The sequence below is a fragment of the Lithobates pipiens genome, unplaced genomic scaffold (assembly GCF_037356315.1).
Source record: "Lithobates pipiens isolate NorthernLeopardFrog02 unplaced genomic scaffold, aLitPip1_a1.2 Scaffold_19, whole genome shotgun sequence".
Classification (NCBI taxonomy): Eukaryota; Metazoa; Chordata; class Amphibia; order Anura; family Ranidae; genus Lithobates; species Lithobates pipiens.
This window is the reverse complement of record NW_027507764.1, coordinates 553,789,459-553,804,915: the sequence shown is the minus strand read 5'-3', so window position 1 is coordinate 553,804,915 and position 15,457 is coordinate 553,789,459. Positions and strand designations below refer to the sequence as shown.

The 15,457-nt window shown below is 45.2% G+C and overlaps 1 protein-coding gene across 4 annotated transcripts in view; it reads left to right on the top strand.

The window, feature by feature from the left end:
- Positions 1–15,052, top strand: part of KLHL38 (kelch like family member 38) — a 28,047-nt gene extending 12,995 nt beyond the window's left edge. For 3 of the 4 annotated variants that reach the window (XM_077493295.1, XM_077493294.1, XM_077493296.1), the window contains 2 exons: positions 9,516–9,621; positions 13,565–15,052. In XM_077493295.1, coding sequence (XP_077349421.1) covers positions 9,516–9,621; positions 13,565–13,848 — 390 coding nt within the window. In that variant the 3' untranslated portion in view covers positions 13,849–15,052. Of the gene's footprint in view, positions 1–9,502; positions 9,622–13,564 lie in introns of all 4 variants that reach the window. The other variant, XM_077493297.1, reaches the window with a different exon arrangement.
- The last annotated feature ends 405 nt before the right edge of the window (positions 15,053–15,457 follow it).

Sequence of the window (15,457 nt, the reverse complement as noted above, 5' to 3'; positions counted from 1 at the left end):
TGTAGCTAGGCACACTCAAAAGAATTTGTTCTATAACAATGTAGACATTTCACCATCAGAAACACACCCAAAACATTTATAGCCATGTAGGTAAATCAGTCACCTTAAAGTGGTTGTAAACCCTTACAAACCACTTTGACCTACAGGTAAGCCTAGATTAAGGCTTACCTGTAGGTCCAAGAAATATCTCCTAAACCTATACGGTTTAGGAGATATTTACCTGAAGACAGCGGCGCGCAGGCACACTGGGCAAGCCACAGATCGCGGCGATATGCTGTGAGTGTCGGCTCCCGTGCGCCAGAGCAGCGAGACCCACCAAGAAGATGGACGCTCGGAACTACAGGGGACAGCGGTGACTTCGCTGGCTCCTGTGTCAGGTAAATGACACATAATGGACTACTATGCGATGCATAGTAGTCCATTATGCTTTACCTTTGCAGGGAGACAAAGAGGAAGTAAACCCATCAGGGTTTACTTCCTCTTTAACGTATAACTAAAGGCAGAACTTTTTTTTGTTATGTTATGGACAGAGTGGAGATGGATTGGAACACCTGTCAGGTTTTATTTCTCTCTGTGCCCCCATTAGGAAGATTAACCCTCTCTATGTGTCCTGTTTACCATTATCATTGAAAATGAAAGGAAAAGAAAATCCTACCTTTTGGGTTGTCCCCAGAAAAGTAATAGAGGGGAAATCTTCCAATGGGGACACTAGTTCAGATGAGCTGGGGGTCCCCAGGGGATTCCCTTTATTTCCAGGGGTTTCCTGTTTTGGCTATGGGAAAGGAAATTAATGCAAATCTCCCCAATGGTCCACAAATGGCAACAAAAATAAACTGACAGGGGTTATAACCCTCCCTTACTCTATCCAAAAAAAATTAAAAATGTTGCTATAGTTCTGCATTTATCCAAGCACCATGGTGTAATGTAATGTGTAATGCTGGATGCTCCCCCCCCCCCCCCCCAGGAGAACTAAAATGCTGTGAGGGGCACATTACAGCTGGACAGCCCCGTGTACAAAGGGCCTAAAGCCAAAACATTTTCAGTGGAAAAGGATTAAAACCTCTGTGAGCATTTGTATTGCTGTCTGGTGCCCCTTTCAGGAAGAAGGTCTCTTTTTATTTGTCCTGATTCGGACCATTGTCTCTTAGATTGAAATTGAGAGAAAAAATAACATTTGAGATGTGACCAGAACAAGAATTAAAGGGGTTGTAAAGGTTAGTTTAACCACTTTCAGACCGGACCAATTTGCTGGTCAAAGACCAGACCACTTTTTGCGATTCGGCACTGCGTCGCTTTAACTGACAATTGCGCGGTCGTGCGCCGTGGCTCCCAAACAAAATTGACGTCCTTTTTTTCCCACACATAGAGCTTTCTTTTGGTGGTATTTGATCACCCCTGCGGTTTTTATTTTTTGCGCTATAAACAAAAATAGAGCGACAATTTTGAAAATAACGCATTATTTTTTACTTTTTGTTATAATAAATATCCCCCAAAAATATATAAAAAAACATTTTTTTCCCTCAGTTTAGGCCGATACGTATTCTTCTACATATTTTTGGTAAAAAAAAAAAAATCGCAATAAGCGATTATTGATTGGTTTGCGCAAAAGTTATAGCGTTTACAAAATAGGGATAGTTTTATAGCATTTTTATTAATAATTTTTTATTATTTTTTTTTCACTAGTAATGGTGGCGATCAGTGATTTTTATTGTGACTGCGACATTGTGGGGGACCCATCGGACATTTTTGACACATTTTTGGGACCATTGTCATTTATACAGTAATCACTGCTATATAAATGCAGTGATTCCTGTGTAAATGACACTGGCAGTGAAGGGGTTAACCAGTGGGCGGCAGTGTAGGGGTTAAGTGTTCCTAGGGGCGTGTTACTAACTGTGGGGGGGTTGGGCTTTCATTTAGTGAACACTGATCTCTGCTCCAATCACATGGAGCAGAGATCAGCGTCACTAGTTGCTAGGCAGAATGGAGAAATGTTGTTTACAACGGCACTTCTCCATTCGGCCACTCCGTGAGACGATCGCGGGGCTGCCCGCGGCGATCGAGTCCGCGGGTCCCGCGACCGGACTCACGGGGGTCCCGACCAGTGCGGGAGCGCGCCGCCGGCGGCGCGCTCCCGATAGCAGGGCGGCAAATTTAAAGGGACGTACATGTCCGTGCCATTCTGTCGACGTACATCGTCGTGCGCTGGTCGGCAAGTGGTTAAAAAATAAAATAAAAACAAACATGTTATACTTACCTATTCTGTGCAAGGGTTTTGCACAAAGTGGCCCCCATCCTCTTCTTCTGGGGTCCCCCAACAGTGCTCTTGGCTCCTCCCCACATCAAGACCCTCAGAGACCCGCATTCCAAGGGGGACACCCATGCGGGTGCTCTCCCATGTCCCGCTGCTGCATTCATTGACACAGACAGCAGGACTCAGCCCTGCCCCCTGGCTCACGTGTCACTGGATTTGATTGACAGCAGCGGGAGCCAATGGCTGCGCTGCTATCAATCTATCCAATGAGGAAACTGAGATAGCGGCTGGAGCTTCTGTGCTTGTCCCTGTCAATGGAACGATCTGGTTTAGGAAAGTAAAAGGGGGCCCTGGGGGGCTGCTGCACTTTGATGCAACTTTGGATAGGGGCAACTTGGATACGACTTTGGCTTTGCCCAGAAATCAAAGGGGATAACATTAAAGTCTAAGGGAACATTTTCCTGACTTTGAAGAAATTTCCTCACACCATTTGTTGTGTCTACAGGACAGGATGTGAAAAAAAATCTCCCCAGTGGGACACAGATGGCATACAAAAAAATCTGGTCAGGGGTTTAATTATTCCTTCACTATCTAAAATGAACAAAGTCTTGGCTTTAGATATATTTAAATTTTGCCCCCATATTACTGCTTTGTGTGGGTGTTTTGCCGTCAGTGCTACAGTGCTAGAACAATATGTACAGTTCATGCATTGCTTCACACATTTATTTGGAGAATAAAAATGGCTAATTAAAATTCTTGGAAGTGAGTAACAATTATTCTCCTGTTGAGGCAAGATCTGAGTGTCCAACCAGCTACCTGCATTCCCCTATACATCCTACACACGTACGCTGAACCCTTCTAATTAAACAGATTAGATGCTGGTAATGAATGTAACTGACAATGGAAAATGTTGAAACGCTGAGTGAGTAAATAAGTGTAGTCCAAGTCTTGCTTGTCTGTTTCTATTCCGGGCACAAAAAAGTTTATTTAGCTGAACTCCAAGCACAAACACTTTAGCTTAACCCTTAGCTGCAAGAGCTGTTTTGGAATTGTTTTTGAACAGGTTTTAAAAACAGGCCTGAAGATTAGTTAAAACCCCCAAATATTATATATTTTATGAAAGCAGACACCCCCTCAAAGTTTCATTCATTCAAAAAAAAAGTTAATTTTAGGTCACATAAATGCAATATATCACCCAATTTCTTTGGTAAGACCTTCAAGATTGGACACGCCCACAAAATGATGATGAATTTCAGTGTTCTATATTTCCAGAGGTGACTTTTTTAAAAGCCCCTACAGGTCATCTGTTTAGAGTTAACCATAAATAATGGCAATAGAAATATTGCTCTCACTCCAGCATGTGTGGCGATATACAGTGGGGAGAGCAAGTATTTGATATACTGTCGATTTTGCAGGTTTTCCTACTTACAAAGCATGTAGAGGTCTGTAATTTTTATCATAGGTACTCTTCAACTGTGGATCTAAAACAAAAATCCAGAAAGTCACATGTATGATTTTTAAGTAATTAATTAGCATTTTATTGCATGACATATGTAGCACTGACCCCCTAAGGAGCTGCTGGTTTGATTTGGGCCTTCACTCTGCGAATAAACCCCACTAACTTGCCTCAGTCCCCTTGACACAGCTGTGGTGCAATACAATACAGTACAATATAATATAACACAATATACCTGTATTGTCCTCTCAGGATCCACTGGCTCCACCTGCTGGGAGAAAATAATACTCCATAAAACGGGGTACTTAACCAAAGTATATTTTACTGTATATATTGATAAACAGGTGATTACAGCAATTGTACTGTCATCCCGACATAGAATGACAGGACAATGAATTTCGATAAAACAGTATATATATATATATATATATATATATATAGGAGCTCCCCCTACTTTTATAGCTATGCGTGAGATCTCACTTAAAGTACTCAGTCTTTAGTCTTCTTGTCTTCACTAGCAATGATAATTCCTTTAGATTTGTAATCCAAGGGTTAAAGTAACCAAAGTTGAGTTAAGGATGATCCTAGTGTTGCTTCCGTAATTATAATACAATACTTAAGATGCGATAGTAAGTGCCTGCCTAGTGTCAGTTACTATACTCCTCTTCCATGGGACTATGGATCCCAGTGAGGCCTGTATATAAGTCTGACTAGGTGCAAAGTTTATAAAACTGTGGGCCGCAACCCGCTCACTAACTGGATTGGAAGCTCGGCATGGTAACTTTGGTCCGGTGTTTGCAGCTTGCTTCTACGTCAGCAGGGTCTGTCACTCCATTCCGATAGGTGGACCTGGTCTTCCGATGCTCAAACGAGTGTCTCTGGATATTCCCAATCCGATCACTGTTTCTGGCACTTCACACAATCGAGCAAAGTTGCGTTCTGCAATAGGCTGCTTCCTCCGGTGAGGCCTCCATACAAATCCTCACAGGCAGGTCATGTGTTCCCAAGAGACCTAAGATGGTCGCTCGGGGTCCTTTTATGTCCTACCCAGCATGCAGTGCAAGAGAGGGTGTCCATGGGTAGGTCACCTGGCATCCTGGGTAAAAAAGGTCAACTCTCAAATGTAAATAACAGTCACTTCCTGTACCAAGTTCAATGCTTTGATAAAGCAAAAATCATTTAAGTTCACTATCAGTGTTTGGCTGCTAGATGACGCCAAACACTAAGCCATAGAAATGTCTATAGACTTCCATTATAAATGCTAATACACATTAATAGACAAGGATACCAGTGCTACACATAAGTATGTGATACATCAGAAAAGAAGAACTTAATATTTGGTACAGAAAACTTTGTATGCAATTACAGAGATCATACGTTTCCTGTAGTTCTTGACCAGGTTTGCACACACTACAGCAGGGATTTTGGCCCACTCCTCCATACAGACCTTCTCCAGATCCTTCAGGTTTTGGGTCTGTCGCTTGGAAATACAGACTTTTAGCTCCCTCCAAAGATTTTCTATTGGGTTTAGGTCTAAAGACTGGCTAAGCCACTGCAGGACCTTGAGCTGCTTCTTACAGAGCCACTCCTTAGTTGCCCTGGCTATGAGTTTCGGGTTGTTGTCATGCTGGAAGACCCAGCCACAACCCATCTTCAATGCTCTTACTGACGGAAGGAGGTTGTTGGCCAAGATCTGACTATACATGGCCTCATCCATCCTTCCCTCAATACGGTGCAGTCGTCCTGTCCCCTTTGCAGAAAGAATGATGTTTCCACCTCCACGCTTCACGGTTGGGATGGTGTTCTTGGGGTTGTACTCATCTTTCTTCTTCCTCCAAACACAGCGATCAGAGTTTAGACCAAAAAGCTCTATTTTTGTCTCATCAGACCACATGACCTTCTCCTATTCCTCCTCTGTATCATCCAGATAGTCATTGGCAAACTTCAGATGGACCTGGACATGCGCTGGCTTGAGCAGGGGGACCTTGCATGTGCTGCAGAATTTGAATCCATGACAGCGTAGTGAGTTACTAATGTTTTTTTTTTTAAACTGTGGTCCCAGCTCTCTTCAGATCATTGATCAGGTCCTGCCGTGTAGTTCTGGGCTGATCCCTCACCTTCCTCATGATCATTAATTCATTGATGCCCCACGAGGAGAGAGATTGACAGTCATCTTGAACTTCTTCCATTTTCTAATAATTGTGCCAACAGTTGTCTTCTCACCAAGCTGCTTGCCTACTGTCCTGTAGCCCATCCCAGCCTTGTGCATGTCTACAATTTTATCCCTGATGTTCTTACACAGCTCTCTGGTCTTGGCCATTGTTGAGAGGTTGGAGTCTGATTGAGTGTGTGGACAGGTGTCTTTTATAAAGATAACGAGTTCAAACAGGTGCAGTTAATACAGGTAATGAGTGGAGAACAGAAGGGCTTCTTAAAGTAAAAGTAACAAGTCTGTGAGAGCCGAAAATTCTTACTGGTTGGTAGGTGATCATATACTTATGTCATGCAACAAAATGCAAATTCATTATTTTAAAATCACACAATGTGATTTTCTGGATTTTTGTTTTAGATTCCGTCTCTTGCAGTTGAAGAGTACCTATGATAAAAATGACAGACCTCTACATCAGAGGTCTCAAACTGGTGGCCCTCCAGCTGTGGCGAAACTACAAGTCCCATGAGGCATTGCAAGGCTGACAGTTACAAGCATGACTCCCACAGGCAGAGGCATGATGGGACTTGTAGTTTTGCAACAACTGGAGGGCCACCAGTTTGAGACCCCTGCTCTACATGCTTTGTAAGTAGGAAAACCTGCAAAATCGGCAGTGTATCAAATACTTGTTCTCCCCACTGTATAACATGTGTAGTGGAAGGGATATTTGCTCTCACTCCAGCATGTGCGGTGATCTATAACATGTGTAGTGGAATGGACATTTTCGTATGTAAGTACCCCTGATGGAGGTTTTTATGCTTGTGTGTGCACGCACAGAGGTGTGGGGAGGGCTCAAACATTTTGGGAGAGATTTAACTTTATTTTTTTACACTTATTTTTTCACTAAAACTTTATATCACATAGGGCAGGGGTCCCCAACCCCCGGGCAGCGGACCAGTACCGGTCCGTGGCCTGTTGTTGACCAGGCCGCCGTCAGAGCAAGAGGTGAGTCCTATCGTGGACCGTGGGACAGTTAGCAGCCTGTGTGTCCTATGTCTATTTTGTCATGTCTCCCGACGGGCTGCTGATGTTAACCTAGTAGCAAGGCAAGGGGTGGGAACGGCTGCAGATCGTGACGTAGAGCAAGCAGGTAATTGCGCGCATGTTAATATAAGTTTGGCAGCTATCGCTTTCTGTTCTGATCTGCAGCTATTAGGCCCATTCCTACCACCTGCCTCACTAATAGGCTAATATCAGCAGCTGGTCAGGAGACATGACAGAATACACACAGGCTGCTAACTGTCCTGTGGTCTGTGACAGAGCTCACCTTCTGCTGAGGCATGAGAGAATACACAGGCTGCAGGAGAAGCAAAGATTAAAATTGGCACTGTGCAAGGAGGACTGTGATTGGAGCGGGGAGGTGGGAGCATGACTGCAGGGAGGACTGTGATGAGGGGGCCATGACTGCAGGGAAGATTGTGATTGGAGGGTGGAGGGGGTGGGAGCATGACTGCAAGGGGGACTGTGATGAGGGGGGCATGACTGCAAGGAGGACTGTGATGAAAGGGGGGAGAGCATGACTGCAGGGAGGACTGGGATAGGGGGCATGACTGCAATGAAGACTGTGATGGGGGGCCATGACTGCAGGGAGGACTGTGATGAGGGGGGGAGAGCATGACTGCAGGGAGGACTGTGATAGGGGGACATGACTGCAATGAAGACTGTGATGGGGGGCCATGACTGCAGGGAGGACTGTGATGAGGGGGGGAGAGCTTGACTGCAGGGAGGACTGTGATAGGGGGCATGACTGCAATGAAGACTGTGATGGGGGGCCATGACTGCAGGGAGGACTGTGATGAGGGGGGCATGACTGCCGGGAAGACTGTGATGGGGGGGGCATGACTGCCTGGAAGACTGTGACGGGGGGGCATGACTGCAATGAAGACTGTGATGGGGGCCATGACTGCAGGGAGGTCTGTGATGAGGGGGGCATGACTGCCGGGAAGACTGTGATGGGGGGGCATGACTGCAATGAAGACTGTGATGGGGGGCCATGACTGCAGTAAAGACTGTGATGAGGGGGGCATGACTGCAGGGAAGACTGTGATGGGGGCCGTGACTGCAGGGAGGACTGTGATGAGGGGGGCTTTACTGCAGAGAGGACTGTGATGGGGTGGGGGGCATGACTGCAGTGAATTTTTATAGCTTGTGGGTACCACGCTTAGGTAAGGCTAGGCTGCTACTTCCCCTAGGAGCTCCACTAATGAAGCACCAAAAATGATGTACACATGTGCAGGGGTGGGTGGTGCTGCCTATCACCTGGAGACAGCTCCATCCAAATTCCCACCTTATGTGGTTCACCCCTGCAGGGGTATGAGAATCTGGTGAGTGTGGAACTGAAGGGGGAGCAGAATGTCACCTCATGCTGTTTACACGGGAATTTGCACAAGTCACTTTGGACTGTCTCATATGCAACTAACACAATAGATTGAATTTATATAATTTATGACTGTTTTGCACAAAAGGCTTTATCCAATTCACTGATGAACTTACAAGATATTTAAGTTTATTTTCAGTTTATTTCTCACCACTTAATGGATTTTTGAATGTTATATGCACTTTTACATATAAGTGTGGAGGTTTAAGTTACCATTTGTATGAGCACTTTAACACTGTTTTTCTAATTTGCACAAACAATTCCCCCGTGATATCAAAGGGGACAGAGAGTGGCACATAATATCACATGTAATCTAATCTCAGCTCGCACCACATAGTGGTCCACTGGCACTTTCAACTGGAATTCATCACTGGAGGTCACTCTCCAGGTGATTTGCAGCGCCTCCCACCGCTGCACATATACACATAATGACTGCAGTGAGACTGTGATGGGGGGGCAATGACCAAAGGGAGGACTGTGATGGGGGTGAGCATGACTGCAGGGAAGACTGTGATAGGGGGCCACCACTGCAGGGAGGACTGTGATGGGGGGCCATGACTGCAGGGAGGACTGAGATGGGGATCCATGACTGCAGGGAGGACTGTGATGGGGGGCATGACTGCAGGGAGGACTGTAATGGGGATGCATGACTGCAACGAAGACTGTGATAGGGATCCATGCCTGCAGGGAGGACTGTGATAGGGATGCATGACTGCAGGAAGGACTGTGATGGGGGCCAGGACTGCAGCGAGGACTGTGATAGGAAGCCATGACTGCAGGGAGGACTGTGATAGGGATCCATGACTGCAGTGAGGATTGTAATGGGGATGCATGACTGCAGCAAGGGCTGTGATGGGGGCCATGACTGCAGGGAGGACTGTAATGGGGGGGCATGACTGCAGGTGGCACTGTGATGTGGTGGGGGGGCAATAACTGCTAGGGGCATTGTGACATAAAGGGGACTGCACTGTAATGATTACAGTCCCCTTTATATCACATGGCTCTTTTACAGTGCAGTTCAGGGGGGTTGTGAAGCTCCATGAAACTGCCCCGCTTTCCCCATACGCTGCTACACCCCCCGCCAGACTCCTGAAAAAAATGGCTACACCAAGAGATACAAATAGGACACATAAGAAGCGTAACATACACTGTACATGTAATGAATTCCTTGTGACAAAAAAATAAAATATGGCTTAATGTACTAAGTTATACCCAATAGGTTTACCACATTGCCAGGAACACGTGGTTCAAGATGGAGACCAGGGTTGTGAAGAATGTCTGTGCTCCAGCGGTGTTAATTGGCGATAAAATTATAATAATTGGAGGTAAGTTCACAAGTTCAATATTTTCATTAGCAATTACAGTATTTACTAATGGGAATACCTACATTACTGAGGTTTGAATTGTAGTTCTACTGGGAAATGTAGATGGTAACGATTAAAGATATATGGTTTCACCCAGTTGCCTGCCTCTAGATTAGACAGTACTGAGATTCTTAAAGGGTCAGTTCACCATGGTCCCCAATTTATTAATTTTTCACACAGTTTTTAAAAAACAAAAAAAAACAAACATGTTATACCTACCGCCTCTGTGCAGTTGGATTTGTACAGAGCAGCCTGGATCCTCCTCTTCTCGGGTCCCTCTTCTGTGAGCCTGGTCCCTCCCTCATATCGAGTGCCCCCACAGTCAGCAGCTTCCTATGGGGGCACTGGAGCCGAGTCACATCTCTGTGTATCCATTCAGACACAGAGCCCCGACCCAGCCCCACCCCTCTTTCCCCCGAATGGCGCTGCTGCTGTGTCTTAGCCAATCAGGAGTGTCCTGGGTGGCTTAGACATTCGTGGACATCGCTGGAGAGAGATGGGGCTCAGGTAGATAATTAGGGGGTGCTGGAGCAGCTGTTACAAACAAAAAGTTTTTTTTATGTTAATGCATAGAATGCAATAACATTAAAAAAAACTTCTGTCTTTACAACCAATTTAAAACCCCAAACCAGCTATATTTTTTTTTTCTAAAAGTAGACACCCTGAAGAATAAAAAGGTGGCAGTCGTAAATTCTTTTGCTGCATGATATTTTAACAACTCATCCGAAGCAGAAACTGTCCCCACCAGCTCTAATACTGAGAACCAAACGATCTAGCACTGCCAACCGCTCGGTTCTCACAGCCCCTTGAGCAGAGAACCGATGACTGTCAGTCATCGCTCTCTGCTCTTTTATGGAAATCAGTATGTACCCAGTTAGGACAACAAAGAAAATACACAGTAATTAAAACATGAACATATGCAACTGCACTAGAGCAAGGGTCTGTGTCAATGGGCTTTGGGCTTGTGTTGGCATCAGTTTGACATCAATTTGAGACCCTTCTGAGATCATCCAATATTCATTAATGGGTGCATATGACTTACAGTTGACCTTCTTTTGATCTGCTTTGATCTGCTTCAAGCAGGATTTGCACTCCCATAGACTTCAAATCAACTTGAAGTGAACAAATGTCCATTGACAGGGGCTTCTAATTTATCATGCAGTAATGTATTCTGTCTCTGTCCTAATAAGAAGGTAGACAGCACATCCTCACCCAAAAGTAGTACTAAAGGCTTGCCATTTTTTTTATGTTAATGCATTCACAGCATTAACCACTTCAATACAGGACACTTAAACACCTTCCTGCCCAGACCAATTTCGAGCTTTCATCGCTGTCGCACTTTGAATGACAATTGCGCGGTCATGCTACACTGTACCCAAATGAAATTTTTATCATTTTTTTCCCACAAATAGAGCTTTCTTTTGGTGGTATTTGATCACCTCTACGGTTTTTATTTTTTGCGCTACAAATAAAAAAATACCGAAAATTTTGAAAAAAAAAATTGTTTTTTTTTGTTTCAGTTTCAAAACTTTGTAAATAAGTACGTTTTCTCCTTCACTGATGGGGCTACACTGATGGGCACTGATAAGGCGGCACTGATGGGCACCAATGTGGCACCAATTAAGTAATTAAGTGGCACTGATAGGCGGCACTGATGGGCGACACGGATGGGCGACACGGGTGGGCGACACGGACGGACACTGATAGGTGGCACAAATTGGCACTGATAGCTGGCACGGATGGGCGGCACGGATGGGCGGCACGGATGGGCATGGATAGGCGGCACAGGTGGGCATGGATAGGCGGCACAGGTGGGCATGGATAGGCGGCACAGGTGGGCACTCAGGCGGCACAGGTGGGCACTCATAGGCGGCACAGATGGGCACTCATAGGCGGCATCGGTGTTATACTATAGTAATGGATGCCAATCAGTGCCAAACAATAATGCATGCCAATCAGTGATGCCCATTGTGGGCACTGATTGGCATCCATTATGGGCACTGATTGGCACCCATTGTGCTGACTGGCATCCCTGGTGGTCTAGGGAGGATTATGACCTTTATTACCTTTTCCCTGGTGGTCTGGTGGCGTCCCTGGTGGTCCAGTGTGGGCATCCTCGGGGGGGCTGTGCTGATAATCGATCAGCACAGACCCCCCCTGTCAGAGGAGAAGCCGATCGGCTCTCCTCTACTCGCGTCTGACAGACGTGAGTGAGGGAAAGCCGATCACCGGCTCTTCCCATTTACACTGTGATCAGCCGTGATTGGACACAGCTGATCACATGGTAAAGAGTCTCCGTCGGAGACTCTTTACCGAGATCGTAGTTGCCGGGTGTCAGACTGACACCCCGCAACAACGATCGCCGCGATGCGCGCCCCGGGGGCGCGCAGCGGCTCATAATCCTGATCACGTCATATGACGTCCGGTCAGGATTATGAAACCACTTTGCCGCCGTCAATTGCCTATAGGGCGGGCGGCAAGTGGTTAAAGTAAAAACTGCTCCAGTACATGTGCTACCCCCATCTCCCTCCCCCCATCCTCGTCACCAACACTGCCTCCAGCTCCAGGATCCGTCAGTGCCATTCTTCGAACGTCCTTGTTCTACAGGATGTGTGCTGGGGCGCACCTCTTTCAAATGCTCATTTCACTTGAAGGGCCTTTGAAACATCAAACACATCCAACGCATGGGGGGGGGGGGGTGAGGGGGTTGGGGCTCCTCCATCTTCAGGGCTTGAACAGTCGATGATAACAAAATCATAACAGAATGCACTAGGGCAGTGATGGTGAACCTTGGCACCCCAGATGTTTTGGAACTACATTTCCCATGATGCTCATGCATGCTTCAGTGTGGTTGAGAATAATGGGAAATGTAGTTCCAAAACATCTGGGGTGCCAAGGTTCACCATCACTGCACTAGGGCATCTATGTTAAAGCACAGTCTATTTGGCTTTAGTAAATCAACCTCATAGGCTCCTGCAACCAGGGCCGGATTAAGAGCATCATGGGCCTGGTACTGAGGATTTTGGAGGGCCGTTTTTATGGTTAATAAATAAAATTAAAACGCAAACAAATTTTTATTAAAACTAATTAGGTATTTTTAACAAACTGCTCATTCACAGTATGTGCAAGAGAACCTGTGCGAATGAGCCCAAATTTTCTGTATTTTTTTTTTAATATTTTTTTTTATTATTATTTGTTGCAATCTTTTATTTTTTACATTCTTATTTTTTTTACAATTTTACTTTTTTATTATTTTTTTTCCAGTGGAGGGCAGTGGATGGTGTAAGTAGTGCAGTGGACAGTGTCAGCATTTTTTTTTTATTATTAAATTTTTTTATCATTTCTTTTTACAATTTCTTTTTTTTATTTAATTTTTTCAAAATGCATTTGGGGCTGACACGGATGGGCGACACGGATGGGCGACACGGACACGGATGGGCGACACGGATGGGCGACATGGCAGTGGACAGCATCAGTAGGGCAATGGTGGTGCCCAAATGGTCAGTCCAACCCTGCTGGGCCTATATTAAAAGGTAGGGGCTTGGAGCTGCAGCTCTAATAGCCCCTACGTTACTCTGGCCCTGCCTGCAACCATCAGTCAAATTTCTGGATAGCGGGTGGAAAACGGGCAAGGCTTGCCTATGGATGCACAGGTTTGGCTCAGGCCCTGGACAAATACATGCATGCATAGGTATCTCCAAAGCACCCAGATAGCTAAAGTAGACACCCACAAACAGGGAGCAGAGGACAGTAGCTTTGGAGCCCCCAGGAGGAAGAGGAAAGTGAAAATTTAAAGGACAGGGGCTGTACATAATAGATGTCTTGACCTCCATATTTAAAATAAAAATAGGGGGGTTAATATCAATTTATTGTGGTAAGCCTAAATCCTGGCTGTTTGTTGCAGGTTACACAAGGAGAATAATTGCCTACGACGTGGCAAAGAATACATTTGTGAAATGCGCAGACATGAAGGACAGAAGGATGCACCACGGAGCGACTGTTATGCAGAATAAAATCTATGTGACGGGAGGCCGGAGCCTGACCATGGACAGCACCATTGAGGACTCTGACTCCTTTGATTGTTATGATCCTGAAACAGACACGTGGACATCAAAGGGGAAACTGCCTAACAAACTGTTTGACCATGGATGTCTCACCCTTCAGTGCATCCCAACCAATTTAAAATAGGCAATGAACACCCAGAACTATGGCCGGTACTACACAAGGACATTAAAGATGGCGTGAGACCATGGCTAGGGATAAAACTCAACCCATCTCTTGAAGCAGCAGAAAGTTCAGCTTGCTAAACTAAAACCCAGCTCCAGCCAAAATGTTTTATCTTGGTTTTAAATAGACCTTGGAAGACATTTCTGCCAAGATTTTCCTGCTGTCTGTGACCCTGTTGGGGTCCCATTCACTGTGACAATGGGATAACAAAATAAGGGGAGCAGTTATAACTGTGACAGGGAGACACAAAAGGTTTCATTAACCTTACAGAGGTTCCAACCCTTCTCTGTTTTCCGAAAAAAAAAATGATTTGTTGCAGCCTGTCCTTTGTGAGCTGCCAGAATATTAAAATCCAGGTGAGTGATCATTGGTGGAGAAGGATGACGAAATGCTCCCTCCGGTCTGTAGCAGACTAATGACATCATTTTCCCTGCCTAGGCACAGTATATGTAGTGGAGGTCAAGAACTTCAAATGATACTGTTACTGTATATTGGGACATGTCAGGAATGACATGTCAATTTGAAGCCCAGCTTGGGGTTCCCCCTCCTCACCCCTTTTTGATGTCTGTGCAAGTAGTATGTTAAGTTTTTTTTTCCTTTACATTTTTTACTTACCATTTTCTGATGTCTTCTGGCCAGTCCTGTGATGTGCTTGGTCCTCTTCCTTTTTGGTCATATCCAGGTGGTGGGCAGTCCTAAATGAGGCAAAGAGTAGCGGTGCCATGATGACGTCAGATCTCCTTTCTGCATCAATACACTGACTACCAGTTGGCACCCTCGGGGGTTAAGCATTGGGGTCCTATCCTCAGTCTGCTGTGTTGGGTGACACTGGGCAACATTTAACCCAACTTCTACACCTTGTGGTGAAAAAGAGGTACTAAAGGAGGACATTTAGATTGAATGTAAGCATTGAAGCCAAAGTTACATTTTTGTTTAAAACATCCAGCGGGAGTTGGACTTTAAAGATTTTTTTGTTTTATACTTAGAGAAGGGGCTTTTCCTTTCAAACACAGTTAAAACATTAGTTTCTGATGTTCTTCCGCACCTATGGGTTCTGTTACTTACCTAAGCTTTGTCTTTTTTCTTTTTTTTCTTTCTGTACATTTTTATGATGAAAATTTCAATAAAAATATATTTGAAATAAAACATCAGTTTCTGCTTCCCAGATGGTACAGTAACAGTTCCCACCTTACTTTGGCCCCCCCACCATATTTAGGGCAACTTGATAACCCTCATTAGGGTTGCTACCTCAAGTCACAAGGACATGTTCCTGAGTTCCCCGGCTTGTTCATATGTGCAGTTATAATGCCCTCTCCCAAAAAAGACAATCCACAATGGATCGTTTTTCAGAGGGCATTTGAGGGGCAGTGAGGAGACAATAGGTTGACCCTCAAAAAGCCATGTGCATTCATTTGAATGGGTCGCAATCAGCGGCGGAACCGCCTACTGAATGCAAATGCTGTTTAACTTTTGTTGCTGCCACGAAGTAGGGCAATGCGGCCATGGCATGGGTACAGCCCTGAGTAATTGCATTGCTCAGTTTAGATTTACAGGTGGGAGGCGTGGTTAA